The sequence below is a fragment of the Coregonus clupeaformis genome, chromosome 3 (assembly GCF_020615455.1).
Source record: "Coregonus clupeaformis isolate EN_2021a chromosome 3, ASM2061545v1, whole genome shotgun sequence".
In the NCBI taxonomy this organism is placed as follows: Eukaryota; Metazoa; Chordata; class Actinopteri; order Salmoniformes; family Salmonidae; genus Coregonus; species Coregonus clupeaformis.
The window spans coordinates 20,867,297-20,894,926 of NC_059194.1; the positions used below are offsets into that span (position 1 = coordinate 20,867,297).

The window sequence follows — 27,630 nt, forward strand, 5'->3', positions numbered from 1 at the left end:
AAAAATAGAGAAAATCTGAAAAGAAAAAGAAAAAATCACAGGACAGTATATTATTTTATAATAATAATAATAATAATAATATGCCATTTAGCAGACGCTTTTATCCAAAGCGACTTACAGTCGTGCGTGCATACATTTTTGTGTATCGGTGGTCCCGGGGATCGAACCCACTACCTTGGCGTTACAAGCGCCGTGCTCTACCAGCTGAGCTACAGAGGACCACTTTTCATACTGTCATTTTTTGTAGAGGATAGCCATGTGCCTGGGGGATATTTATGATAACAATAAATTATTGGATTTATATACAGCTTTTTCCAGATGCTCCAAGCGCTTGTGGCGGAAACACACCTCATCCCTGTATCCCTTGATACTCATAACTCATTACTGATATGGTAATACTGTGGTTGCTAGTTAGATGATTCATTGATACAGTATATTACAACATGGGCAGTATGGATCATCCTTGTTCTACGCCACTGGTTTGATGTATAAGATAACGTGTATTATTGATTGAATAACAGGGTCCCAAAATATTTTAATAATGATCCAACCAACACATTTGTTATAGGGCTTGGATTTGATTAAGATTAGTTCTGTTTCTTTTATGCCAATTATATTACAGCTGTTCCATGACAACTTAATTTTCATAACATTTGGCAAATGAAGTGCAACCCTTTTAAAGTAAAACCCACATCCTTTTTTCATTTCATCTGAGGCGTTTAAGAGACAAATCGCGACTCTTAACAGCAATGTGTGTTTGCGTGGGGAGCAAAGTGAGAGAGATTGAAAGTGGTGCCTCCACTTGGTGCCTCCACTTCGTGGCTATAAATCCAAGACAGCATGTCTAAGTTTTGGCATTGACTTTGAAATTAAGACTACCTATCGCTCACAATGTTCACAATACATCCCACTTTGACAGGTGCCCAGCGAAGCTCCATCTGAGCCCTTTTTTGCGCTCCATAGAACCGGCACTGCATGACAACTGTCGAGACTATGGACTGTGATGGGTGGAGGGTTTTTACTTATTACATGCATGTACGCACCGGTACACAGGGGTTCCCTACAGCAGGGGGTTTGTTTGTACTGTATGACCTCCTGTACATCATTTAACTGTATTTGACCCTCTAACCTTGTAGGTTGAGGCAGAGAATTAAATGTACATGGTTTGGCAAATGCAGTTTGAGACTGAGGGACATACTAAGAGAAAATGACATTTGTTTGGCTGGCCGATCGCCCGTTGAGTGAACCTGACTCGAAATACTGCATGTTTATGAGTCAGCGATATGTTTATCTCTCTATGTTGGTCTACATGTTTAGCGTTGCTATGGTGAAAAAGTGTTGTTCTTTGTGCGATGACTAGCGAGAATTGTCCTGACCATGTGACCTGACCAGGAAAATAAGTATTTGTATTTATTGGGGATCCCCATTAGCTGCTGCCAAGGCAGCAACTACTCTTTCTGGGGTCCAAACACATTAAGGCACTTACATTACATATGAAACAAAAGATAAAACAGTACATCATATAACATTATTACACCACTACATATCTACAATACAAAATGTATAATACCAACATACAACAATATTACAATGTACGTGTGTGTAGAGTGCGTGTGCTAGCGTATGTGTGCGTATGTGTGTGTCTGTGCCTGTTAGTATGTCTCTTCACAGTCCCCGCTGTTCCATGTGTATTTTTACCAGTTTTTTTAATCTGATTCTACTGCTTGCATCAGTTACCTGATGTGGAATAGAGTTCCATGTAGTCATGGCTCTATGTAGTACTGTGCGCCTCCCATACTCTGTTCTGGACTTGGGGATTGTGAAGAGACCTCTGGTGGCATGTCTTGTGGGGAATGCATGGGTGTCCAAGCTGTGTGCCAGTAGTTTAAACAGACAGCTCGGTACATTCAGCTTGTCAGCACTTCTTACAAAAACAAGTAGTGATGAAGTCAATCTCTCCTCCACTTTGAGCCATGAGAGACTGACATGCATATCATTAATGTCAGCTCTCCGTGTACTTTTAAGGGCCAGCCGTGCTGCACTGTTCTGAGCCAACTGTAATTTTCTTAAGTCCCTCTTTGTGACACCTGACCACACTACTCATCATTAGTCCAGGTGCGACAAAACTAAGGCCTGTAGGACCTGCCTTGTTGATAGTGTTGCTAAGAATGAAGAGCAGTGCTCTATTATTGATAGACTGCTCCCCATCCTAGTAACTGTTGTATCAATACGTTTAGACCATGACAGTTTGCAATCCAGGGTTACTCCAAGCAGTTTAGTCACCTCAACTTGCTCAATTTCCACCTTATTCATTACGAGATGTAGTTGAGGTTTAGGGTTTAGTGAATGATTTGTCCCAAATACAATGATTTTAGTTTTGGAAATATTTAGGAAAAACGTATTCCTTACCACCCATTCTGAAACTAACTGCAGCTCTTTGTTAAGTGTTGCAGTCATTTCAGTTGGTGTAGTATCTGACGTGTATAGTGTTGAGTCCTCCGCATATATAGACACACTTGCTTTACTCAAAGCCAGTGGCACGTCTTTGGTAAAGATATAAAAAAGTAAGAGGCCTAATGAGCTGCCCTAGGGAATTCCTGACTCTACCTGTATTATGTTGGAGAGGCTTCCATTAAAGAACACCGTCTTTGTTCTGTTAGACAAGTAACTCTTTATCCACAATATAACAGGGGGTGTAAAGTCATAACACATACAGTGGCATGCGAAAGTATTCACCCCCTTGGCATTTTTCCTATTTTGTTGCCTTACAACCTGGAATTAAAATTTATTTTTGGGGGGGTTTGTATCATTTGATTTACACAACATGCATACCACTTTGAAGATGCAAAATATTTCTTATTGTGAAACAAACAAGAAATAATACAAAAAAAACAGAAAACTTGAGCGTGCATAACTATTCACCCCCCCAAAGTCAATGCTTTGTAGAGCCACCTTTTGCAGCACTGTCACGCCCTGACGCAGGGGACTCTTATATGTTGAGTCAGGGTGTGTATATTCTATGTTGTGTTGTTCTATGTTATAGGTTCTAGTATGGGTATTTCTATGTTGGCCGGTGTGGTTCCCAATCAGAGGCAGCTGTCGCTCGTTGTCTCTGATTGGGGACCATACTTAGGCAGCCATTTGGCACTAGTAGGTTGTGGGATCTTGTTCTGTATAAGGTTTGTTGTGTTACCTTAGGACTTCACGTGTCGTTAGTTTATTGTTTTGTCGTGTGTTTATTCGTGTAATAAACATGTTTGCATATCACGCTGCACCTTGGTCCGTCCCGTCTATGAGCGAACGTGACAGAAGATCCCACCAAACGAGGACCAAGCAGCGTGCCCAGGAGGAGCGAATAGCCATGTCACAGGTGGGCAAATGGTGGTCATGGGAGGAGATATTTGCGGGGAAAGGGCCATGGGCGAAGGTAGATGCCCAGGCAGGAGAGGAGAAACGGCGCCAACCGTGCCGACGATGGAGACCCGAGAGGCAACCCCAAGAAAATGTTTGGGGGGGGCACACGGGGTGGATGACGAGGCTACAGGAGGCTCAAAGGGAGAAGGAAAGTGTAGAGGCACGGCGAGAGGAGCTGGTTAGGCAGCAGAAGGAGCGGGGGTTAATAAAGGAACCCAGTCCCGCTCCTCGCACCAAGCAAGTGGTGCGTGTCGCCAGTCCGGTCCATTCCTGCTCCCCGCACTAAGCCAGTGGTGCGTGTTCCCAGTACGGCCCGACCCGTTCCTGCTCCTCGCACCAAGCCAGTGGTGCGCGTCGCCAGCCCGGCCCGGCCTGTTCCTGCCCCTCGCACCAAGGCAGTGGTGCGCGTCGCCTGTCCGGCCCGGCCTGTTCCTGCTCCTCGCACCAAGCCAGTGGTGCGCGTCGCCAGCCCGGTCCGGCCTGTTCCGGCCCCTCGCACCAAGCCAGTGGTGCGCGTCGCCAGCCCGGCCCGGCCTGTTCCTGCCCCTCGCACCAAGCCAGTCGTGCGCGTCGCCAGCCCGGCCCGGCCTGTTCCTGCCCCTCGCACCAAGCCAGTGGTGCGCGTAACCAGCCCGGTCCGGCCTGTTCCTGCCCCTCGCACCAAGCTAGTGGTGCGCGTCGCCAGCCCGGCCCGGCCTGTTCCTGCCCCTCGCACCAAGCCAGTGGTGCGCGTCGCCAGCCCGGTCCGGCCTGTTCCTGCCCCTCGCACCAAGCTAGTGGTGCGCGTCGCCAGCCCGGCCCGGCCTGTTCCTGCCCCTCGCACCAAGCCAGTGGTGTGCATCGCCAGCCCGGTCCGGCCTGTTCCTGTCCCTCGCACCAAGCCAGTGGTGCGCTTCGCCAGCCCGGTCCGGCCTGTTCCTGCTCCTCGCACCAAGCCAGTGGTGCGTGTGTCCAGTCTGGCACGGCCCGTGCCTGTTCCACCGGTGCCTGGTTCGGTACCGGTCAGCTGCTCTACTCCGGAGCCAGAACAGTCCGCTCCACCAGTGCCCAGTTCAGCTCCGGTCAGCTGCTCCACTCCGGATCCAGAGCAATCCGCTTCACCGGGGTCCAGTCCAGCTCCGGTCAGCGGCTCCACTCCGGAGCCAGAGCAGTCCGCTCCACCGGTGCCTGATCCAGCTCCGGTCAGCTGCTCCACTCCGGACCCAGAGCAGTCCGCTCCACCGGGGTCCAGTCCAGATCCGGTCAGCGGCTCCACTCCGGAACCAGAGCAGTCCGCTCCACCGGTGCCAAGTCCAGCTCCGGTCAGCGGCTCCAGTCCGGAGCCTGATTAGTCCGCTCCACCGGTGCCCGGTCCAGCTCCGGTCAGCGGCTCCAGTCCAGACCCAGACGTCAGCCCCTCTCCAGGTTCGGGGTCTCCCACACCAGGGTCCAGACAGGGCTTGGAGTATAGTGGGAGGAAGGAGAGGGGAAGCAATGCGCCGGGGTCTAGACCAGACCAGGGGCGCAACAGGGAGGCAAAGAGTGAGAGGTCGTCACGCCCTGAGCCGGATCCGCCTCCGAGGCGGAATGCCCACCCGGCCCCTACCCTGTTATGTTTATGTTGTGCGGTCAGAGTCCGCACCTTTGGGGTGGGGGGTACTGTCACGCCCTGACTCAGGGGACGCTTATATGTTGAGTCAGGGTGTGTATATTCTATGTTGTGTTGTTCTATGTTATAGGTTCTAGTATGGGTATTTCTATGTTGGCCGGTGTGGTTCCCAATCAGAGGCAGCTGTCGCTCGTTGTCTCTGATTGGGGACATTACTTAGGCAGCCATTTGGCACTAGTGGGTTGTGGGAACTTGTTCTGTATAAGGTTTGTTGTGTTACCTTAGGACTTCACGTGTCGTTAGTTTATTGTTTTGTCGTGTGTTTATTCGTGTAATAAACATGTTTGCATATCACGCTGCGCCTTGGTCCGTCCCATCTATGAGCGAACGTGACAAGCAATTACACCTGCAAGTCTCTTGTGGTATGTCTCTATAAACTTGGCACATCTAGCCACTGGGATTTTTTCCCATTCTTCAAGGCAAAACTGCTCCAGCTCCTTCAAGTTGGATGGGTTCCACTAGTGTACAGCAATCTTTAAGTCATACCCCAGATTCTCAATTGGATTGAGGTCTGGGCTTTGACTAGGCCATTCCAAGACATTTAAATGTTTCCACTTAAACCACTCGTGTGTTGCTTTAGCAGTATGCTTAGGGTCATTGTCCTGCTAGAAGGTGCACCTCCGTCCCAGTCTCAAATCTCTGGAAGACTGAAACAGGTTTCCCTCAAGAATTTCCCTGTATTTAGTGCCATCCATCATTCCTTCAATTCTGACCAGTTTCCCAGTCCCTGCCGATGAAAAACATCCCCACAGCATGATGCTGCCACCATCATGCTTCACTGTGGGGATGGTGTTCTCGGGGTGATGAGAGGTGTTGGGTTTGCGCCAGACATAGCGTTTTCCTTGATGGCCAAAAAGCTCAATTTTAGTCGCATCTGACCAGAGTACCTTCTTCCTTATGTTTGGGGAGTCTCCCACATGCCTTTTGGCGAACACCAAACGTGTTTGCTTATTTTTTTCTTCAAGCAATGGCTTTTTTCTGGAAAGTCTTCCGTAAAGCCCAGCTCTGTAGAGTGTACGGCTTAAACTGGTCCTATGGACAGATACTCCAATCTCCGCTGTGGAGCTTTGCTGCTCCTTCAGCATTATCTTTGGTCTCTTTGTTGCCTCTCTGATTAATGCCCTCCTTGCCTGGTCCGTGAGTTTTGGTGGGCGGCCCTCTCTTGGCAGGTTTGTTGTGGTGCCATATTCTTTCCATTTTTTAATAATGGATTTAATGGTGCTCCGTGGGATGTTCAAAGTTTCTGATATTTTTTATAACCCAACCCTGATCTGTACTTCTCCGCAACTTTGTCCCTGACATGTTTGGAGAGCTCCTTGGTCTTCATGGTGCCGCTTGCTTGGTGGTGCCCCTTGGTTAGTGGTGTTGCAGACTCTGGGGCCTTTCAGAACAAGTGTATATATACTGAGATCATGTGACACTTAGATTGCACACAGGTGGACTTTATTTAACTAATTATGTCTTCTGAAGGGCCCCTTGCTTAGTGGTGTTGCAGACTCTGGGGCCTTTATTGAAACAAGTATTTTTTTTATTTCACTTCACCAATTTGGACTATTTTGTGTATGTCTATTACATGAAATCCAAATACAAATCAATTTAAATTATAGGTTGTAATGAAACAAAATAGGAAAAACGCCATATACTCCAGCAAACAGATCCAATCCCCCGGTGAGCAGATCTGTTTAAGCATGCTCGGCAGTATTTCTGTGTAAAGAGCACTTCTGGGTTTGGAGTTACCGCTGTTTTGCTCCAAGATCCACACTGGGAACAGTGGAACATCTGCTGTGCTCTGTGTGGCTGCCACACAAACATTCTCCCACATCTTCTTTCCTAGAGTTATCGTGGCACTTCTCTCACTTCCACTGCCGACAGCATTGTAGCTGACGCAGATAAAGGGATGGGAGAGATCCTTCAGTTTCAAAGGAGCCCTGAAACTCAGTCACTACTGCTGAGCTCTTAACTCTGTAACTCTCACAGGAGTTGAGCTTATTTGCTGTCTTGTTCTCGCTCCTAACAACCTACAGTGCCTTGCAAAAGTATTCATCCCCTTTGGCGTTTTTCCTATTTTGTTGCATTACAACCTGTAATTTAAATTGATTTTTATTTGTATTTCATGTAATGGACTTACCAAAAATAGTCCAAATTGGTGAAGTGAAATGAAAAAAATAACTTGTTAAAACAGATCTGGTGCAACTAATTACCTTCAGAAGTCACATAACTAGTTAAAGTCCACCTGTGTGCAATCTAAGTGTCACATGTTCTCAGTATATATACACCTGTTCTGAAAAGCCCCAGAGTCTGCAACACCACTAAGCAATTGGCACCAACAAGCAAGCGGCAACATGAAGACCAAGGAGCTCTCCAAACAGGTCAGTGACAAAGTTGTGGAGAAGTACAGATCAGGGTTGGGTTATAAAAAAATATCAGAAACTTTGAACATCCACGGAGCACCATTAAATCCATTATAAAACAAATGGAAAGAGTATGGCACCATACATTTACATTTTATGGCAAAGAGTATGGCACCACAACAAACCTACCAAGAGAGGGCCGCCCACCAAAACTCACGGACCAGGCAAGGAGGGCATTAATCAGAGAGGCAACAAAGAGACCAAAGATAACCCTGAAGGAGCTGCAAAGCTCCACAACGGAGATTGGAGTATCTGTCCATAGGACCACTTTAAGCCGTACACTCCACAAAGCTGGGCTTTACAGAAGACTTTCCAGAAAAAAGCCATTGCTTGAAGAAAAAAATAAGCAAACACGTTTGGTGTTTGCCAAAAGGCATGTGGGAGACTCCCCAAACATATGGAGGAAGGTACTCTGGTCAGATGAGACTAAAATTGAGCTTTTTGGCCATCAAGGAAAACGCTATGTCTGGCGCAAACCCAACACCTCTCATCACCCCGAGAACACCATCCCCACAGTGAAGCATGATGGTGGCAGCATCATGCTGTGGGGATGTTTTTCATCGGCAGGGACTGGGAAACTGGTCAGAATTGAAGGAATGATGGCACTAAATACAGGGAAATTCTTGAGGGAAACCTGTTTCAGTCTTCCAGAGATTTGAGACTGGGACGGAGGTGCACCTTCCAGCAGGACAATGACCCTAAGCATACTGCTAAATCCATTTGAAAACCAGGTTGTAAGGCAACAAAATAGGAAAAATGCCAAGGGGGGTGAATACTTTCGCAAGCCACTGTACATATAGGATATAGACAATAAACCCACTGATATCAGAATTGTGGAGAAAATATAGAATATTTCCGAATATATTTCCCAAGAGATATAAGCTTTCTGAATATATTTCCCAAGAGATATAATCTTTCTGAATATGTTGCCCAAGAGATATAATCTTTCTGAATATGTTGCCCAAAAGAGGTAATCTTTCTGAATACTGTATGTTGCCCAAGAAAGATAATCTTTCTGAATATGTTGACCAAACTTGCCCCTGCTTTGTGCCTAGCAGCAACCCCACTTCTCATCAGAACCCAATGTTGCCTTTAGCCTACCTGCAACGTGGTGTATGTGCCTTCAATTCATATTCCTCACACTACCCCGGTCAGAACATAGACAACATATAAAAGTAATGTTGTTGCTTAGTATTATTACCACCTACCATATACTTGCAAGACAGATAATGTGTTGCAAATTGCAGCCTCTAGGCAATGTATGCATGGTTTATATGGGAACTCTACACCAATACCAATGTGTCCCTCTGACTACACATTTGGACAACAAATGGACCTCTCAAATATCTCAAGACATTTCCCCAAATAAAAAGCATTGTGTAGTAAAATAGATAGAACATTTCTGAGCAGGGGTACACAGACAAAAACATGTTAACGTGTAATGTGTACTTGGAAACGATTAATCTTCACCGACATGACAACAGATGTTTATTTGAGTGTATGGGTAGAAATGGTGTCCCTCTTATGTGGTGTCTCTTTCACTGCCTGACTCGCTGCTGTGCTTACAGTTGTATTCTCTGAAAACAATTGTGGATTCTGCCCAGTTGCAGCCTTTACATTGTCAGTAATATGTATTATTATAAAGTTTTGATGGTGCAAGGGATGAAACAACTCTCAATAGTTATGTTATATTAAAGGTACAATCATTATCTGATGCATAGACACTTCATTAAGTCATTTGTGCTGTCTCCCTCATACTGCATTAAAAAACGAAGCTGACGATACTCAAACGTAACATTTCCATGTGTAGTTTTGTTGTGATGTCTGAACAGTAGTTGAGTGACACCTCTCATAACCATGCTACTTTAAAGTAACAGTGTGTGACTGAGGTTTATCATCCTATCCATGAGTAACAGTCATTCAGATGAAAAAGCCCTGAGAGATTGAACTGTCCCATTGACCCCATAGACATAGAAAAATATAGACTGTCCCTTGACAGTCCCTCCACCTACAGGGCAATTATTAGCATCCTTACAGCATATCCATGAGTGGTCACATGACCTAAGCCATGGGGCATCAGTCACGTGCCCATCTTAAAAGGATAAGAGAGGAACCAGAAGACTAATCCTGGCCTAAGGGCAGGTGTACGGTGCCCATTGTAGGACACTTCTAAATAGCAGACGGATAACGCCGGCGCACGCTCACCCCACCAGACAACAGATGAGCGAGGAGATAGGCCCTTGTGTACATTTGTCGTCTAGATGTTGTGACAGCATTATTTATTATCCCAACTCCTTTTTATGAGGCTGTTATCTTGTTTCATTCAGATATCCATCACAACACATAAAATGTGATCACATTGAGCTTTGAACTTATGCTTTGCATATTGTATCCCCCCCTCCCCCATGCACTGAAGATAAATGTGCCGGCTGAAGGAGAAATGACAAAATTCCCAGGCTGGGTGGGGAAGTGTGTGTGTGTGTGTGTGTGTGTGTGTGTGCATGTGCATGTGTGTGCATGTGTGTGTGTGCATGCCTGCATGCGTGCGTGCGTGCGTGTGGCTCTGTCCGTCTCCCTGACTGGCATGCCCATCAATCTGTCTGTCCATAAAGCCAGAGTTCAATCATCTGCACATACAAAACAAAAAAATTCTACATACAAATATAACTGTTTCCAATCAAATTACAGTATCCTTATTTTAACATTAACTTAAGTTACCCTCTTTCCTCCATGTATTCAGTCGGTTCTAAAATAAACCAGCACAGATGAATGCTTAGATCACATCTACACTTAACACTGTGGCGACAAAGCCCTCCTCTTAAAAGGTCATCTTTGATAAATGATCCTAGGAAGTCCATATCCTGAGAAACAGCACCAGCAGAATGCAACAACATTATCAGCAGACAACGAGGCCTTACCGTCAATTCAATTTGAATAAAATCACCATTCAATGTACTAGAAGTCTCATAATAGTTGAATGTATTAGGTATGAATGCACTACAAGCCATTTCGAATGATAACACATTGATTTGCTTTTATGAATGCACTACAAGACATTTAGAATGATAACAAACTGTTTCGCTTTATTGGTGACGTGTGGGAGAAAAAATACTAAAACAATATGGCTCTCATAGCCTGTGGGAGTTAAGAGGTAAAAAAGAGTTCAGCCGGTCAGTCATTGCACTGTAATGAGTCTACAGTGTTCTCCAACTTAGCTCTCTGCTTTGCTCTTAGTGGGACTTCCAAGCCCAGGTGCTTTTCAAATGTTTCTAGCTAATCATTTTTGAGGACATCCAGCAAGGTGTGTTCCCCTCAGTGTACGCCCCGACTGGCAGTCTTTGATCTAGCAAGGCTACCTTTTACTGGTCTTACGCTGTGGTCAATGACTTGCTATTACTTACTAAAATGTAACCTAATGTATCCTCTGAGTGTGTTGCATTATTCACCTGGCTTTGGACAACCACCTGTAATAAAGTTACTGGCCTTGGGAACATTAACAATCTATTTACATTTTAGTCATTTAGCAGATGCTCTTATCCAGAGCGACTAACAGTTAGTGAGTGTATACATTTTTCATACTGGCCCCCTGTGGGAATCAAACCCACAACCCTGGCATTGCAAGCGCCATGCTCTACCAACTGAGCTACAGGAGGCCTATAGGGAAGGCTTTCCACTAGATGTTGGAACATTGCTGCCCTTCAGCCACAAGAGAATTTGTGAAGTCGGACACTGATGCCAGTTCATGACAAAGATTTTTGATGGGGTTGAGGTCAGGGCTCTGTACAGGCCAGTCAAGTTCTTCCACACCAATCTTGACAAACCATTTCTATATGGACCTGGCTTTGTGCATGGGGGCATTGTCTTGCTGAATCAGGAAAGGGTCTTCCCCAAACTGTTGCCGCAACACTGGACCCACAGAATCGTCTAGAATGTCATTGTATGCTGTAGCGTAAAGATTTCCCTTCACTGGAACTAAGGGCCTAGCCCAAACCATGAAAAACTGCCCCAGACCATTATTCCTCCTCCACCAAACTTTACAGTTGGCACTATGCATTGGGGCAGGTAGCGTTCTCCTGGCATCCGCCAAACCCAGATTCGTCCAGGGAACGCGTATCCCCTGCTCCAGAGTCCAATGGCGGTGAGCTTTACACCACTTCAGCCGATGCTTGGCATTGCGCATGGTGATTTAAGGCTTGTGTGTGGCTGCTTGGCCATGGAAACACATTTCATGAAGCCCCCGACGAAACGTTCTTGTGCTGACGTTGCTTCCAGAAGCAGTTTGGAACTTAGTAGTGAGTGTTGCAACCGAGGACAGACAATTTGTACGTGCTACGCGCTTCAGCACTCGGCAGTCCCGTTCTGTGAGCTTGTGTGGCCTACCACTTTGCGGCTGAGCCGTTGTTGCTCCTAGACGTTTCCACTTCACAATAACAGCACTTATAGTTGACAGGACAACTCTAGCAGGGCAGAAATGTGACAAACTGACTTCTTGGAAAGGTGGCATCCTATGTTGGTGCCACGTTGAAAGTCACTGAGCTCTTCAGTGAGGACATTCTACTGCCAATGTTTGTCTATGGAGATTGCATGGCTGTGTGCTCAATTATATACACCTGTCAGCAACGGGCGTGGCTGAAATAGCTGAATCCACTAATTTGAAGGGGTATACAGTATATAGTGTATTTCTCACAGCCCATCAAATAGTCTATAGCCATGAATAGTTGTGAATCCCAAATCGACCCCTAACCCCTATTCCAACCAACTGTGCACTAATGGAGATCAGACAGGCATGAATAACACTGAGCATTTTGCTGCAATCAGTCAAGTGTTAGAGTAAGTTAAGTTCCTAAGTGACTGCTAACCCCTCACCCTAAACATTTTGGTCCGGTTTCACAGACCCAGTTTAAGCATTGAGGATCAGGGTAGAGTATGATACAAGTATTTACAAAACGTTTACTCCCTCGCTGTGGTATGCCATTTGTATTTCATCCCCTTTACCCCCCTACCATCCCTACCATCCCAACCATCACTAAAATCCCAACCATCACATCCACCACGACCATCACTACCATCTCAACAATCACAACCATCACTACCATCACTACCATTCCTACCATCACTACCATCCCTACCTTCACTACCACAACTACTATCACTACCATCACTACCATCACTACCATCACCACCATCCCTACCATCCCTACAACTACTACCATCCCTGCCATCAATACCACCACAACCATCCCTACCATCCCTACCATCACTACATCCCCTACCATCGCTACCATCCCTACCACCCCTAGCACCCCTAGCACCCCTACCATCACTACCATACCTACCATCACCACCATCACCACAAAACCTACCATCACACCATCACTACCATCACCACCATCTCTACCATCAATACCACCATTAATATCACTACCATCTCTACCATAACTACAATCCCTACAACCACTACCATCACTATCAACACCACCACCTCTACCATAACTACAATCCCTACAACCACTACCATCACTATCAACACCACCACCACTACCACAACTACCATCACTACCATCACCACAATCACCACCAACCCCACCATCACTACCATTCCTACAATAATTACCATCACTACCATTACTACCAACCCTACCATCACCACCATCACCACCATCAAAACCATCACTATCATCACTACCACCACTACCATCACTACCATCATCACCATCACTACCATCTGTACCATCACCACCACCACTACCACCACTACCATCACAAACAACACCACCATCACAACCATCCCTACCACCACTACCATCTCTGCCATCACTACCATGACTACCATCACCACCATCCCTACCATAACTATCATCACTACCATCACCACTATCCCTACCGTCACTACCACCCCACCATCACTACTATCAAAACCATCACTATCATCACTACCACCACTACCATCAATACCATCACTACCATCCCTACCATCACCTCCATCACTATCATCACTAACATAACCACCATCACTACCATCACCACGATCCCTACTATCACTACCATCACTACAATCACCACCATCACCACCATCACTTCCACCACTACCATCAATACCATCCCCACCATCCCTACCACCACTACCATCCCTGCCATCACTACCATCACTACCATCACCATCTTTACTAACGACTTGCCACTGGCTTTGAGTAAAGCCAGTGTGTCTATGTATGCGGATGACTCAACACTATATACGTCAGCTACCACAGCGACTGAAATGACAGCAACACTTAACAAAGAGCTGCAGTTAGTTTCAGAATGGGTGGCAAGGAATAAGTTAGTCCTAAATATTTCAAAAACTAAAAGCATTGTATTTGGGACAAATCATTTACTAAACCCTAAACCTCAACTAAATCTTGTAATAAAAATTGAGCAAGTTGAGGAGACTAAATTGCTTGGAGTAACCCTGGATTGTAAACTGTCATGGTAAAAACATATTGATACAACAGTTACTAGGATGGGGAGCAGTCTGTCTATAATAAAGCGCTGCTCTGCATTCTTAACAGCACTATCAACAAGGCAGGCCCTACAGGTCCTAGTTTTGTTGCACCTGGACTACTGTTCAGTCGTGTGGTCAGGTGCCACAAAGAGGGACTTAGGAAAATTACAATTGGCTCAGAACAGGGCAGCACGGCTGGCCCTTGGATGTACACAGAGTACTAACATTAATAATATGCATGTCAATCTCTCCTGGCTCAAAGTATTTGTGAGAGGTGATGACATGTTGAATGCACGAGCTGTCTGTGTGAACTACTGGCACACAGCTCGGACACCCATGCATACCCCACAAGACATGCCACCAGAGGTCTCTTCAATGTTATCAAGTCCAGAACAGACTATGGGAGGCGCATAGTACTACCACTACCATCATTACCATCACTACCATCCCTACCATCACTTCCACCACCACATCCAGACCATCACTACCACCACAGCATCACCACCATCACCACCATCCCTACCATCACTAAGACCACAACCATCACCACCATCCCTACCACCACTACCATCATCACCACCATCATCACCATCTCTACCATCTACACCATCACTACCATCACCACCATCCCTACCATCACTACCATCCCTGCCATTACTTCCACCCCTACCATCCCGATCATCACTACCACCACAACCATTACTACCATCACCACCATCTCTACCATCACTAAAACCACTAACATCACCACCATCCCTACCATCACTAAGACCACAACCACCAATACATCACTACATCCCTACCACCACTACCATCACTACCATCACCACCATCACCACCATCTCTACCATCAACACAATCACTACAATCACTACCATCACTACATCACAACAATCACTACAATTCCTACCATCCCTACCATCACTAGCATCCCTACCATCCCTACCACCACTACCATCACCACCATGACCACCATCACCACCACCACTACCATCCCTGCCATTACTTCCACCCCTACCATCCCAATCATCACTACCACCACAACCATTACTACCATCACCACCATCTCTACCATCACTAAAACCACTAACATCACTACCATCCCTATCACCACTACCATCACCACCATTACCACCATCAATACCACCACTACCATCCCTGCCATTACTTCCACCACTACCATCCAAACCATCACTACCACCACAACCATCACAACAATCACCAACATCCCTACCATCACTAAAACCACTACCATCACTACAATCTCCACCATCGCCACCATCACTACCATCCCTACCACCACTACCACCACTACGATCACTACCATCACCACCATCACTACCAGTACTGTAGATACAAGAAAAGACCTTGACAATCTCTATATACTAAAGCTGAGAGAAGAACTGAAGAACTAGAAAATGAAATGAAAGTGAAATGACTTTGCTTTACAAGGGCAATAGAAGCAGGGCTTTCCACTACCATCCTTACTATCCCTACCACCACTATCATCCCTACCATCACTACCACCAATACCATAACTACCATCATAATATCCCTACCATCCCTACCATCCCTACCATCATAACCATCACTACCATCCCTACCACCACTACCATTACTACCACCACTACCATCCCTACCATCACTACAATCACCACAATCACCTCCATAACTACCATCACTACCACCTCTACCACCTTTGCCATCACTACCATCACTACCATCTTTGCCATCACTACCACCACTACCACCACTACCATCACTACCATCACCACCATCACTACCATCCCTACCTTCAATACCATCACTTCAATCACTACCATCACCACCATCATGACCATCCCTACCATCACAATCATCACTACCATCACCACCATCCCTACCATCACTATCACCACTACCATCCCTGCCATTACTTCCACCACTACCATCCTGATCATCTTCACCATCACTACCATCACTACCATCACCACCATCACCACCATCCCTATCATCACTACCATCACTTCCATCTATACCATCACAGCCATCACTACTATCCCTACCATCACTACCATCCATTCCATCACTACCACCACTACCATCACTACCATCACCACCATCATTACCATCCCTACCATTATCATATCCCTACCATCCCTACCATCAATACCATCATAACCATCACTACCATCCATACCACCACTACCATTACTACCATCACTACCATCACCACCATCACTACCATCCCTACCACCACTACCATCCCTACCATCACCACAATCACCTCCATCACTACCACCTCTACCATCTTTGCCATCACTACCATCACTACCATCTTTGCCATCACTACCACCACTACCATCACTACCATCACCACCATCACTACCATCCCTACCTTCAATACCATCACTTCAATCACTACCATCACCACCATCACGACCATCCCTACCATCACAATCATCACTACTATCACCACCATCCCTACCATCACTATCACCACTACCATCCCTGCCATTACTTCCACCACTACCATCCTGACTATCTTCACCATCACTAACATCACTACAATCACCAACATCACGACCATCCCTACCATCACAACCATCACTACCATCACCACTATCCCTACCATCACTACCATCACTTCCATCTATACCATCACAACCATTACTACCATCCATACCATCAATCAATCAATCAATCAATTTTATTTTATATAGCCCTTCGTACATCAGCTAATATCTCGAAGTGCTGTACAGAAACCCAGCCTAAAACCCCAAACAGCTAGTAATGCAGGTGTAGAAGCACGGTGGCTAGGAAAAACTCCCTAGAAAGGCCAAAACCTAGGAAGAAACCTAGAGAGGAACCAGGCTATGAGGGGTGGCCAGTCCTCTTCTGGCTGTGCCGGGTGGAGATTATAACAGAACCATGCCAAGATGTTCAAAAATGTTCATAAGTGACAAGCATGGTCAAATAATAATCAGGAATAAATCTCAGTTGGCTTTTCATAGCCGATCATTAAGAGTTGAAAACAGCAGGTCTGGGACAGGTAGGGGTTCCATAACCGCAGGCAGAACAGTTGAAACTGGAATAGCAGCAAGGCCAGGCGGACTGGGGACAGCAAGGAGCCATCCACTTTCCGACGTATGGTCCTAGGGCTCAGGTCTCTCAGTTGGCTTTTCATAGCCGATCATTAAGAGTTGAAAACAGCAGGTCTGGGACAGGTAGGGGTTTCGTAACCGCAGGCAGAACAGTTGAAACTGGAATAGCAGCAAGGCCAGGCGGACTGGGGACAGCAAGGTGTCAGCATGCCCGGTAGTCCTGACGTATGGTCCTAGGGCTCAGGTTCTCAGAGAGAAAGAGAGAACGAGAGAATTAGAGAGAGCATACTAAAATTCACACAGGACACTGGATAAGACAGGAGAAGTACTCCAGGTATAACCAACTAACCCCAGCCCCCCGACACATAAACTACTGCAGCATAAATACTGGAGGCTGAGACAGGAGCGGTCCGGAGACACTGTGGCCCCATCCGAAGAAACCCCCGGACAGGGTCAAACAGGAAGGATATAACCCCACCCACTCTGCCAAAGCACAGCCCCCGCACCACTAGAGGGATATCCTCAACCACCAACTTACAATCCTGAGACAAGGCCGAGTATAGCCCACAGAGGTCTCCACCACAGCACAAACCAAGGGGGGGCGCCAACCCAGACAGGAAGATCACGTCAGTAACTCAACCCACTCAAGTGACGCACCCCTCCCAGGGACGGCATGAAAGAGCACCAGCAAGCCAGTGACTCAGCCCCTGTAACAGGGTTAGAGGCAGAGAACCCCAGTGGAGAGAGGGGAACCGGCCTGGCAGAGACAGCAAGGGCTGTTCGTTGCTCCAGAGCCTTTCCGTTCACCTTCACACTCCTGGGCCAGACTACACTCAATCATATGACCTACTGAAGAGATAAGTCTTCAGTAAAGACTTAAAGGTTGAGACCGAGTCTGCGTCTCTCACATGGGTAGGCAGACTGTTCCATAAAAATGGAGATCTATAGGAGAAAGCCCTGCCTCCCGCTGTTTGCTTAGAAATTCTAGGGACAATTAGGAGGCCTGCGTCTTGTGACCGTAGCGTACGTATTGGTATGTACGGCAGGACCAACTCGGAAAGATAGGTAGGAGCAAGCCCATGTAACGCTTTATAGGTTAACAGTAAAACCTTGAAATCAGCCCTTGCCTTAACAGGAAGCCAGTGTAGGGAAGCTAGCACTGGAGTAATATGATCAAATTTCTTGGTTCTAGTCAGGATTCTAGCAGCCGTATTTAGCACTAACTGAAGTTTATTTAGTGCTTTATCCGGGTAGCCGGAAAGTAGAGCATTGCAGTAGTCTAACCTAGAAGTAACAAATGCATGGATTAATTTTTCTGCATCATTTTTGGACAGAAAATTTCTGATTTTTGCAATGTTACGTAGATGGAAAAAAGCTGTCCTTGAAACAGTCTTGATATGTTCGTCAAAAGAGAGATCAGGGTCAAGAGTAACGCCGAGGTCCTTCACAGTTTTATTTGAGACGACTTTACAACCATCAAGATGAATTGTCAGATTTAACAGAAGATCTCTTTGTTTCTTGGGACCTAGAACAAGCATCTCTGTTTTGTCCGAGTTTAAAAGTAGAAAGTTTTCAGCCATCCACTTCCTTATGTCTGAAACACAGGCTTCTAGCGAGGGCAATTTTGAGGCTTCACCATGTTTCATTGAAATGTACAGCTGTGTGTCATCCGCATAGCAGTGAAAGTTAACATTATGTTTTCGAATAACATCCCCAAGAGGTAAAATATATAGTGAAAACAATAGTGGTCCTAAAACGGAACCTTGAGGAACACCGAAATGTACAGTTGATTTGTCGGAGGACAGACCATTCACAGAGACAAACTGATATCTTTCCGACAGGTAAGATCTAAACCAGGCCAGAACTTGTCCGTGTAGACCAATTTGGGTTTCCAGTCTCTCCAAAAGAATGTGGTGATCGATGGTGTCAAAGGCAGCACTAAGGTCTAGTAGCACGAGGACAGATGCAGAGCCTCGGTCTGACGCCATTAAAAGGTCATTTACCACCTTCACAAGTGCAGTCTCAGTGCTATGATGGGGTCTAAAACCAGACTGAAGCATTTCGTATACATTGTTTGTCTTCAGAAAGGCAGTGAGTTGCTGCGCAACAGCTTTTTCTAAAATTTTTGAGAGGAATGGAAGATTCGATATAGGCCGATAGTTTTTTATATTTTCCGGGTCAAGGTTTGGCTTTTTCAAGAGAGGCTTTATCACTGCCACTTTTAGTGAGTTTGGTACACATCCGGTGGATAGAGAGCTGTTTATTATGTTCAACATAGGAGGGCCAAGCACAGGAAGCAGCTCCTTCAGCAGTTTAGTAGGAATAGGATCCAGTATGCAGCTTGAAGGTTTAGAGGCCATGATTATTTTCATCATTGTGTCAAGAGATATAGTACTAAAACACTTAAGTGTCTCTCCCGATCCCAGGCCCTCACAGAGCTGTGCAGATCCAGGACAGCTAAGCCCTGGAGGAATACGCAGATTCAAAGAGGAGTCCGTAATTTGCTTTCTAATGGTCATGATCTTTTCCTCAAAGAAGTTCATGAATTTATTACTGCTGAAGTGAAAGCCATCCTCTCTTGGGGAATGCTGCTTTTTAGTTAGCTTTGCAACAGTATCAAAAAGAAATTTTGGATTGTTCTTATTTTCCTCGATTAAGTTGGAAAAGTAGGATGATCGAGCAGCAGTGAGGGCTCTTCGGTACTGCACGGTACTGTCTTTCCAAGCTAGTCGGAAGACTTCCAGTTTGGTGTGGCGCCATTTCCGTTCCAATTTCCTGGAAGCTTGCTTCAAAGCTCGGGTATTTTCTGTATACCAGGGAGCTAGTTTCTTATGACAAATGTTTTTCGTTTTTAGGGGTGCAACTGCATCTAGGGTATTGCGCAAGGTTAAATTGAGTTCCTCAGTTAAGTGGTTAACTGATTTTTGTCCTCTGACGTCCTTGGGTAGGCAGAAGGAGTCTGGAAGGGCATCAAGGAATTTTTGTGTTGTCTGAGAATTTATAGCACGACTTTTGATGCTCCTTGGTTGGGGTCTGAGCAGATTATTTGTTGCGATTGCAAACGTAATAAAATGGTGGTCCGATAGTCCAGGATTTTGTGGAAAAACATTAAGATCTACAACATTTATTCCATGGGACAAAACTAGGTCCAGAGTATGACTGTGGCAGTGAGTAGGTCCAGAGACATGTTGGACAAAACCCACTGAGTCGATGATGGCTCCGAAAGACTTTTGGAGTGGGTCTGTGGACTTCTCCATGTGAATATTAAAATCACCAAAAATTAGAATATGATCTGCTATGACTACAAGGTCTGATAGGAATTCAGGAAACTCAGAGAGGAACGCTGTATATGGCCCAGGAGGCCTGTAAACAGTAGCTATAAAAAGTGATTGAGTAGGCTGCATAGATTTCATGACTAGAAGCTCAAAAGACGAAAACGCCATTTTTTTTTTGTAAATTGAAATTTGCTATCGTAAATGTTAGCAACACCTCCGCCTTTGCGGGATGCACGGGGAATATGGTCACTAGTGTAACCAGGAGGTGAGGCCTCATTTAACACAGTAAATTCATCAGGCTTAAGCCATGTTTCAGTCAGGCCAATCACATCAAGATTATGATCAGTGATTAGTTCATTGACTATGACTGCCTTTGAAGTGAGGGATCTAACATTAAGTAACCCTATTTTGAGATGTGAGGTATCACGATCTCTTTCAATAATGGCAGGAATGGAGGAGGTCTTTATCCTAATAAGATTGCTAAGGCGAACACCGCCATGTTTAGTTTTGCCCAACCTAGGTCGAGGCACAGACACAGTCTCAATGGGTATGGCTGAGCTGACTACACTGACTGTGCTATTGGCAGACTCCACTAAGCTGGCAGGTTGGCTAACAGCCTGCTGCCTGGCCTGCACCCTATTTCACTGTGGGGCTAGAGGAGTTAGAGCCCTATCTATGTTGGTAGATAAGATGAGAGCACCCCTCCAGCTAGGATGGAGTCCGTCACTCCTCAGCAGGTCAGGCTTGGTCCTGTTTGTGGGTGAGTCCCAGAAAGAGGGCCAATTATCTACAAATTCTATCTTTTGGGAGGGGCAGAAAACAGTTTTCAACCAGCGATTGAGTGCTGAGACTCTGCTGTAGAGCTCGTCACTCCCCCTAACTGGGAGGGGGCCAGAGACAATTACTCGATGCCGACACATCTTTCTAGCTGATTTACACGCTGAAGCTATGTTGCACTTGGTGACCTCTGACTGTTTCATCCTAACATCGTTGGTGCCGACGTGGATAACAATATCTCTATACTCTCTACACTCGCCAGTTTTAGCTTTAGCCAGCACCATCTTTAGATTAGCCTTAACGTCGGTAGCCCTGCCCCCTGGTAAACAGTGTATGATCGCTGGGTGATTCGTTTTAAGTCTAATACTGCGGGTAATGGAGTCGCCAATGACTAGGGTTTTCAATTTGTCAGAGCTAATGGTGGGAGCCTTCGGCGTCTCAGACCCCGTAACGGGAGGAGTAGAGACAAGAGAAGACTCAGACTCAGACTCCGACTCGCTACATAATGGGGAAAACCGGTTGAAAGTTTCTGTCGGCTGAATGAGCGACACCGGTTGAGCATTCCAACAGTATTTGAGAAAGTTGTCCGGCTGCGGGGACTGTGCGGGGGGATTTATACTAACGTTACTATCTGTACTTACTGGTGGCACAGACGCTGTTTCTTCCTTTCCTACACTGAAATTACCCTTGCCTAACGATTGCGTCTGAAGCTGGGCTTGTAGCACAGCTATTCTCGCCCGTAAGGCGATCGTTCTCCTGTATATTATGAGTACAGCGACTGCAATTAGAAGACATCATGTTAATGTTACTACTTAGCTTCGGCTGTTGAAGATGTTGACGAACCATGTCCAGATAAAGCGTCCGGAGTGAAAAAGTTGAATGAGGGAAAAAAGTTGCGATGGAAAAACTAAAAATATAAACGGTAATTAAAAAAAAAAAAAAAAAAAAACATAAAGTTGTCAGCTAGCGTGAAGTGAAGTAAAGTTGGCAGCAAAAACGCACAGCAACAAAACGCACAGCAACACGTCTGATGGATATACTGAGATCATCACTACCATCCATACCATCACTACCACCACTACCATCACTACCATCACCACCATCATTACATCCCTACCATCGCTACCTTCACCACCTTCTCTACCATCACTTCCATCTATTCCATCACTACCATCCCTACCCTCACCACCATCACTACCATCACAACCATTACTACAGTCACTGCCATCACTACCATCCCTACCACCACTACCACCACTACCATCACCACCATCAATACCATCACTACTATCCTTACCATCACCACCATCACTACCATCACTACCACCACCACCATCACTACCATCACTACCATCACCACCATACCAACCATCAATATCATCACTACCATCACCACTATCACCTTCATCCCTACCATCACCACCATCCCTACCACCACTACCATCACCACCACCACTACCATCACCACCACCACTACTATATCTACCATCACTACCATCACAATCTTCACTACCACTACTACCACCACTACCATCACAACCATCATTACCATCACTACCATCCCTACCATCCCAACACCAATAGATTTGTAACACATTGCCAGAGTAGCCCTGTCTGCTCTCTAATCTCAATCTAATCTCAAGCCTTTATCCAGGGGCCATATTCAGGATCTAGGATCAGTATTGCCTTTTTAGATAGTAATGATTAAACAGCGGGGACCTGATCCTAGATCAGAACTCCCAGACGCTTCATGAATACAGGCTGAGATTCCTGATGTTTTCCTGTCGGAAAGAAATAAGCTACTTCGAGTAGCGAATGTGCATGCGTTGGTTTTGTTCCCAGGGTAATTGCCAAGTCATTGTAACAAGAGGCAGAACGCACATTATTTCCTGCTGTTCCATCAATGCCTGTCTACTGAGGAATGGATTATGTTTGGTATTCCAACAACATTATTATGTCAACATGTGTTGATTATGAGGTGTTATTCTGTGTGTGTGTGTGTGTGTTTGTGTGTCCATTCATGCAAGTTTGCATTCCTGCGTACCTGTGAATGTAAAGGGAGTTGTTATAGGTCACTTGCCTCATCATCACTCATGTAACACTCCAATTCATCCCACTACAGGCCACCTACAACTTCAATAGACACTGATAGAAACTGACTGATAAAAGTATAAAGCCATCAAACTCAACTCTGTACCTCGAAGCCAGTTCCATTGTGTTTTTTCATTGTTCCCCTCTAATCAGGGACTGATTTAGACCTGGGACACCAGGTGGGTGAAATTGATTATTAGGTAGAACAGAAGACTGGCAGGCTCCGGATCTCGTAGGGTAAGAGTTGAATACCGCTGCAATAGAGGGTCAAAATCCCAGACTGGTTTCGTCTGTGAGTCTGTCTGTCTGTCTGTCTGTCTGTCTGTCTGTCTGTCTGTCTGTCTGTCTGTCTGTCTGTGAGTCTGTCTGTCTGTTTTTCTGTCAATGAGTCTGTCTGTCTGTCTGCACAAACCCATAAAGTGGAAGCTCACAATTAGAAACAGCTAATCGATAGAGTGAGTGGACAGCATGGGCATGAATATTAATAGTGTTACTGGTTGAATGACTGGTAAAAGCAACTTCTCCATATTCAAAGCCTTCTAATGAATTTGAGTCAAGGTGGCTCTGCAGGCTTTCTTTAAATGCAAGTTATGTACCTGACATGGGAGGTTGAGCTGTGTAGTGAAATGGCAAAGAAGGTTGAAATATATCTGGAAAGTTTGGGGAGATGGCCTATGCATCCCTAATTCAAAGGGCACTACCCTTTCACTAATAATCTGTGAGTTTCTAATGAGTTTCTAATTACTGTTATCTTCCAGTTTGGATGGCAATGGGCAGAGAGAAGTAGAGGGTCATTATAGGCCTGTCAGAGACAGACAATACAAAAACACATTAGGTAGATTTTCTCCAATCAACCCATTTAATCAACGAAGACTTCATTAGAATAAATCAATTAAATATTTAAGAGTTTATTCAAACCGAGAAGAACTATCCAGTCGGACTTAAAGACTAAGATACAGTACAACAATTCAGAGGAGGGGGAATCAAACAAATAGAATGAATGGCCATCACGGTCTCATACAAAGACTATGCCTATAGCTAAATGAGTCAAGCGCGAGAGAGGATTAAAATAAAACTCGAGTATAATCCCTCAGCCGCTAACGGTGTCATTCAAGGATTAGTGTGCTAAAGAAAAAATAACACGCTAAGTACTATGCAGCGAAATTAAACGCCCGAAGCTCTAGCGTGGAGCGTCCCTGGCATTTCCCAAAATATTGACTTCATTTCAGAACTAGGCTACCCCTCACGGAATTCTAGCAGGCTAGAGTAGTGGTGTAGGCTATAGCTCACTGACATAGAGTAAACCATGCAGACTCAACTCGCAACTTCATTGCCATCCACTGATGCAGTTGTAGCCTCTTGCCCACAGTTCAGACGGCATAGCTGAGTTTATCAACACCTGTGGTAAGTAAACTAAATCCCAAACCTGATACATATATTATTTGAATGTTGTCTTTAAATAAGAGGACATATTTCAGGTAATGGGGAAATAGTTTTACGGAGGAATTTGCCCTTAATGTCGATTACATTGCAGTTCGATGATAAATGAAACACACTTTTATGGAAGGTGCACTTCCAGTGGACTATGTTGTGTATTTATATTCACATTTCACCTTTTACATTTGTTTTTAGCAAAATAAACACTAGAAATATCCATGTCTATCGTGTTGTACCTGTATGTCCAGACGCAAACCATCCAGAAGGATAATCCGAACGAGATTAGAAGAAAAAAAACTGTAGTTCACAACAACTATATGTCAAATGGGTCAAATAAAATCCACCGTTTGCAAATAGAAATTCACACAATAGACCTCAGAATAAGTTTATAAACGGGAAGTCTGTAAATCCTTTTCGAATACCATCAACCATTTTGTACGAAGAGCGAATCCCTGACTTTCAGCACCACCGGACAAGTGGACAGCTCCGTTAGAAGCAGCGGTCTAACCTCTCTGTCTTGTCTCCTTTGCCACTGAGGCACGAGCCACCAGCCCCAACCTCACCTACTGGCTGCGTCCCGATCCGATTTACATACAATCACAGGACGAACCAATCAAAAGCCCCGCAGAAAACTCCTCCAGAGCGAGAGTGGAGAGACAATCTGCCTCGTCTGATTCCATTCGCTGGAATGAATTATCCTTGACTTGAGATGAATTGGGGTTGGGATTGGGGGTTGTCGAAGGTCCCCCTTCCTACTTTTCAGAATTTTGGGTCACTGAAATCAGTCAGTCAAGTCCTGCAAGCATCATGCATGTAAGTCATCCATTAACAGAGGGGGGTATTACAAATACATACTAATACAATAATCTATGTTTTCGGGAAATTATTCATATTTTGTGCATCAATATGCACATTATCAAATGGTACCAGCTTTTTCCCCCCTAAACTAAACAGTGTTGTAAAACCATATTCCTTCAATTAATTCTACCAAGCACACAGAACCTTTTAAATGGGAATTCTGTTTGAATTCCAGGCTAAGTATGTGTACAGGCATATTCAAATAACATTTTATTTTAAGTCACAGAGCATGATCAACATTCAAGCCAGAATAGCTATGTGTCACCTTACACGTTACCATAATCAAACATGATGCACACGGATAGTCATCCAGCCCCATATGTCAACCATGTCATTGCCACTGCCAAATCAAGTTACAGCATGATTTATGGTCGGAATAAGTGGAAACCCTCCATATAACATTCTCCCCACAGGCTTGTGTGTATCATGGCACATCTGTGCTCAGAAGACCCATCTCACCCAGATATTGTTGAAATTGCACCGATTTATCATATTGGCATACATTTACATTTGAAATATGGTATAGGAGAAAACGGGGGAAATATGTAAATGTCAATATGTGCATGAGAACTAAGCATGATTATTTCAGAGATTGAATGGACAAATACATCCAGTCTTATGTGTCTCTTATTTTGAGAAGGATTATGATGGTACTCTAATGGGGTTTGGGATCAGTACCACAGATGTGATTTTGTGACTGGAGTTTCACATACTATTATCCATGAATGTGTTCTGCAGAGCTCCAGATTGCATTGTCAACCTCGGCTACAACCACTGTGACAGGCTGAATTACTAGGCCTTGGCACATGGGACACCGAGCCCTGCACTCAGACTTGGTTGGCACTTATGGTTCTGAGAGGGTTGTGTAAGAAGAAAGAGAGTGATGTTAGATGACCTCTCGACTCGACCTCTTGACACTAACACAAAGCTCTCACGGTGATGCCTTTGTAAAATTATCTGACATGGAACACTTTCTATGAGTCACCTTTGTCTTTGTCTTAATATTTTAAAAACTCCTATCCAGCCTTTGTGTGCAATGTATTAGTAGTGCATTCATCTGCTCTTATTAATTTGTATTGTCTATTACAAGGAGCCATAAGGTATTTTATACTGAACAAAAACATAAATGCAACATGCAATTTCAAAGATTTTGCTGAGTTACAGTTCATATAAAGAAATCAGTCAATACAAAAAAAATCATTAGGCCCTAATATATGGATTTCACATGACTGGGCAGGGGTGGAGCCATAGGTGGGCCTGGAAGGGCATAGGCCCACCCACTTGGGAGCACCCCCCTGGTTTACTTGGTGGGCACTGACTTGGCAGTGATATAATACCTTGAGAGTTGAGACACAGACTTCTGAAGTTGTGTGCGAGTTGGAGAAACACCTTCCCTCGATTCCACTTCCAGTCCCTGGAAACTCTGCCTGAAAGAGAAATTATTACTCACCAGCAGTAAATAGGGGTTCAGTCTCAGGGCAGTTTGATCCAACCAGAGCCCACTCACCTCATCTGGCAGCCTGAATGTCCTTCCACCAAGCCTGGGCAGGGAGAGTCTGAGAGTGGAAAAAATTAAGATTTATTTTAGTTGGGTCAGTTAATGCGTCAATCAGTAGTTGAAGCAATAAAAAAGTGTATTGGATGGGGCTGGAGAAATGTAACCACTCTCAAATTCATAGACAGAGCTATGGATGCAAGGACTGGCCATCCATTATATCAAAATTGCAGTTTTATCCAAGTTTTGAGGCTAAGTTTTTACATCTACTTTGTTTACAAACATTGGAGTAAAACAAGCTTATTTGTTGGGTTCTGATGAGGCATTTATAAGTTATATTCTTCAAGACTCAATGGGTCCATATCATTAATGTATAAGTCCAAAAATGAATGAAGCAACTGCAGATTGCCCCTTTAAGAACCTCTAGCTACCCTTTTGTCTAGCTAAACGTTTGAAGATGTTAGGAGAAACAAGAAATGTAGACGTACAAATGAAGGCCCACATATGGGCTGTGGTGATAATAGGAAAGGCATATGCAAACTTGATCAAAGCACTTTTGTAATCGGAGTGATGTTGAAAACGCAACATGATTTGGACACCCACGCAACGAAGAGGAGAGTGATAGCTAATTACCCTTGTCACAATCAACAGAGAGGCACA

At 45.0% G+C, this 27,630-nt stretch overlaps 1 protein-coding gene across 7 annotated transcripts in view; it reads right to left on the reverse strand.

Moving 5' to 3' along the window:
- LOC121541334 (follistatin-related protein 5) overlaps positions 1-25,172 on the reverse strand; it is a 209,654-nt gene extending 184,482 nt beyond the window's left edge. For 4 of the 7 annotated variants that reach the window (XM_041850342.2, XM_041850321.2, XM_041850357.2 and 1 more), the window contains exon 1: positions 24,854-25,171. In XM_041850342.2, the coding sequence (XP_041706276.1) occupies positions 24,854-24,876 (23 nt within the window). In that variant the 5' untranslated portion in view covers positions 24,877-25,171. Of the gene's footprint in view, positions 1-24,853 lie in introns of all 7 variants that reach the window. The other 3 variants (XM_041850349.2, XM_041850327.2, XM_041850316.2) reach the window with 1 other exon arrangement.
- Between the last annotated feature and the right edge of the window lie 2,458 nt (positions 25,173-27,630).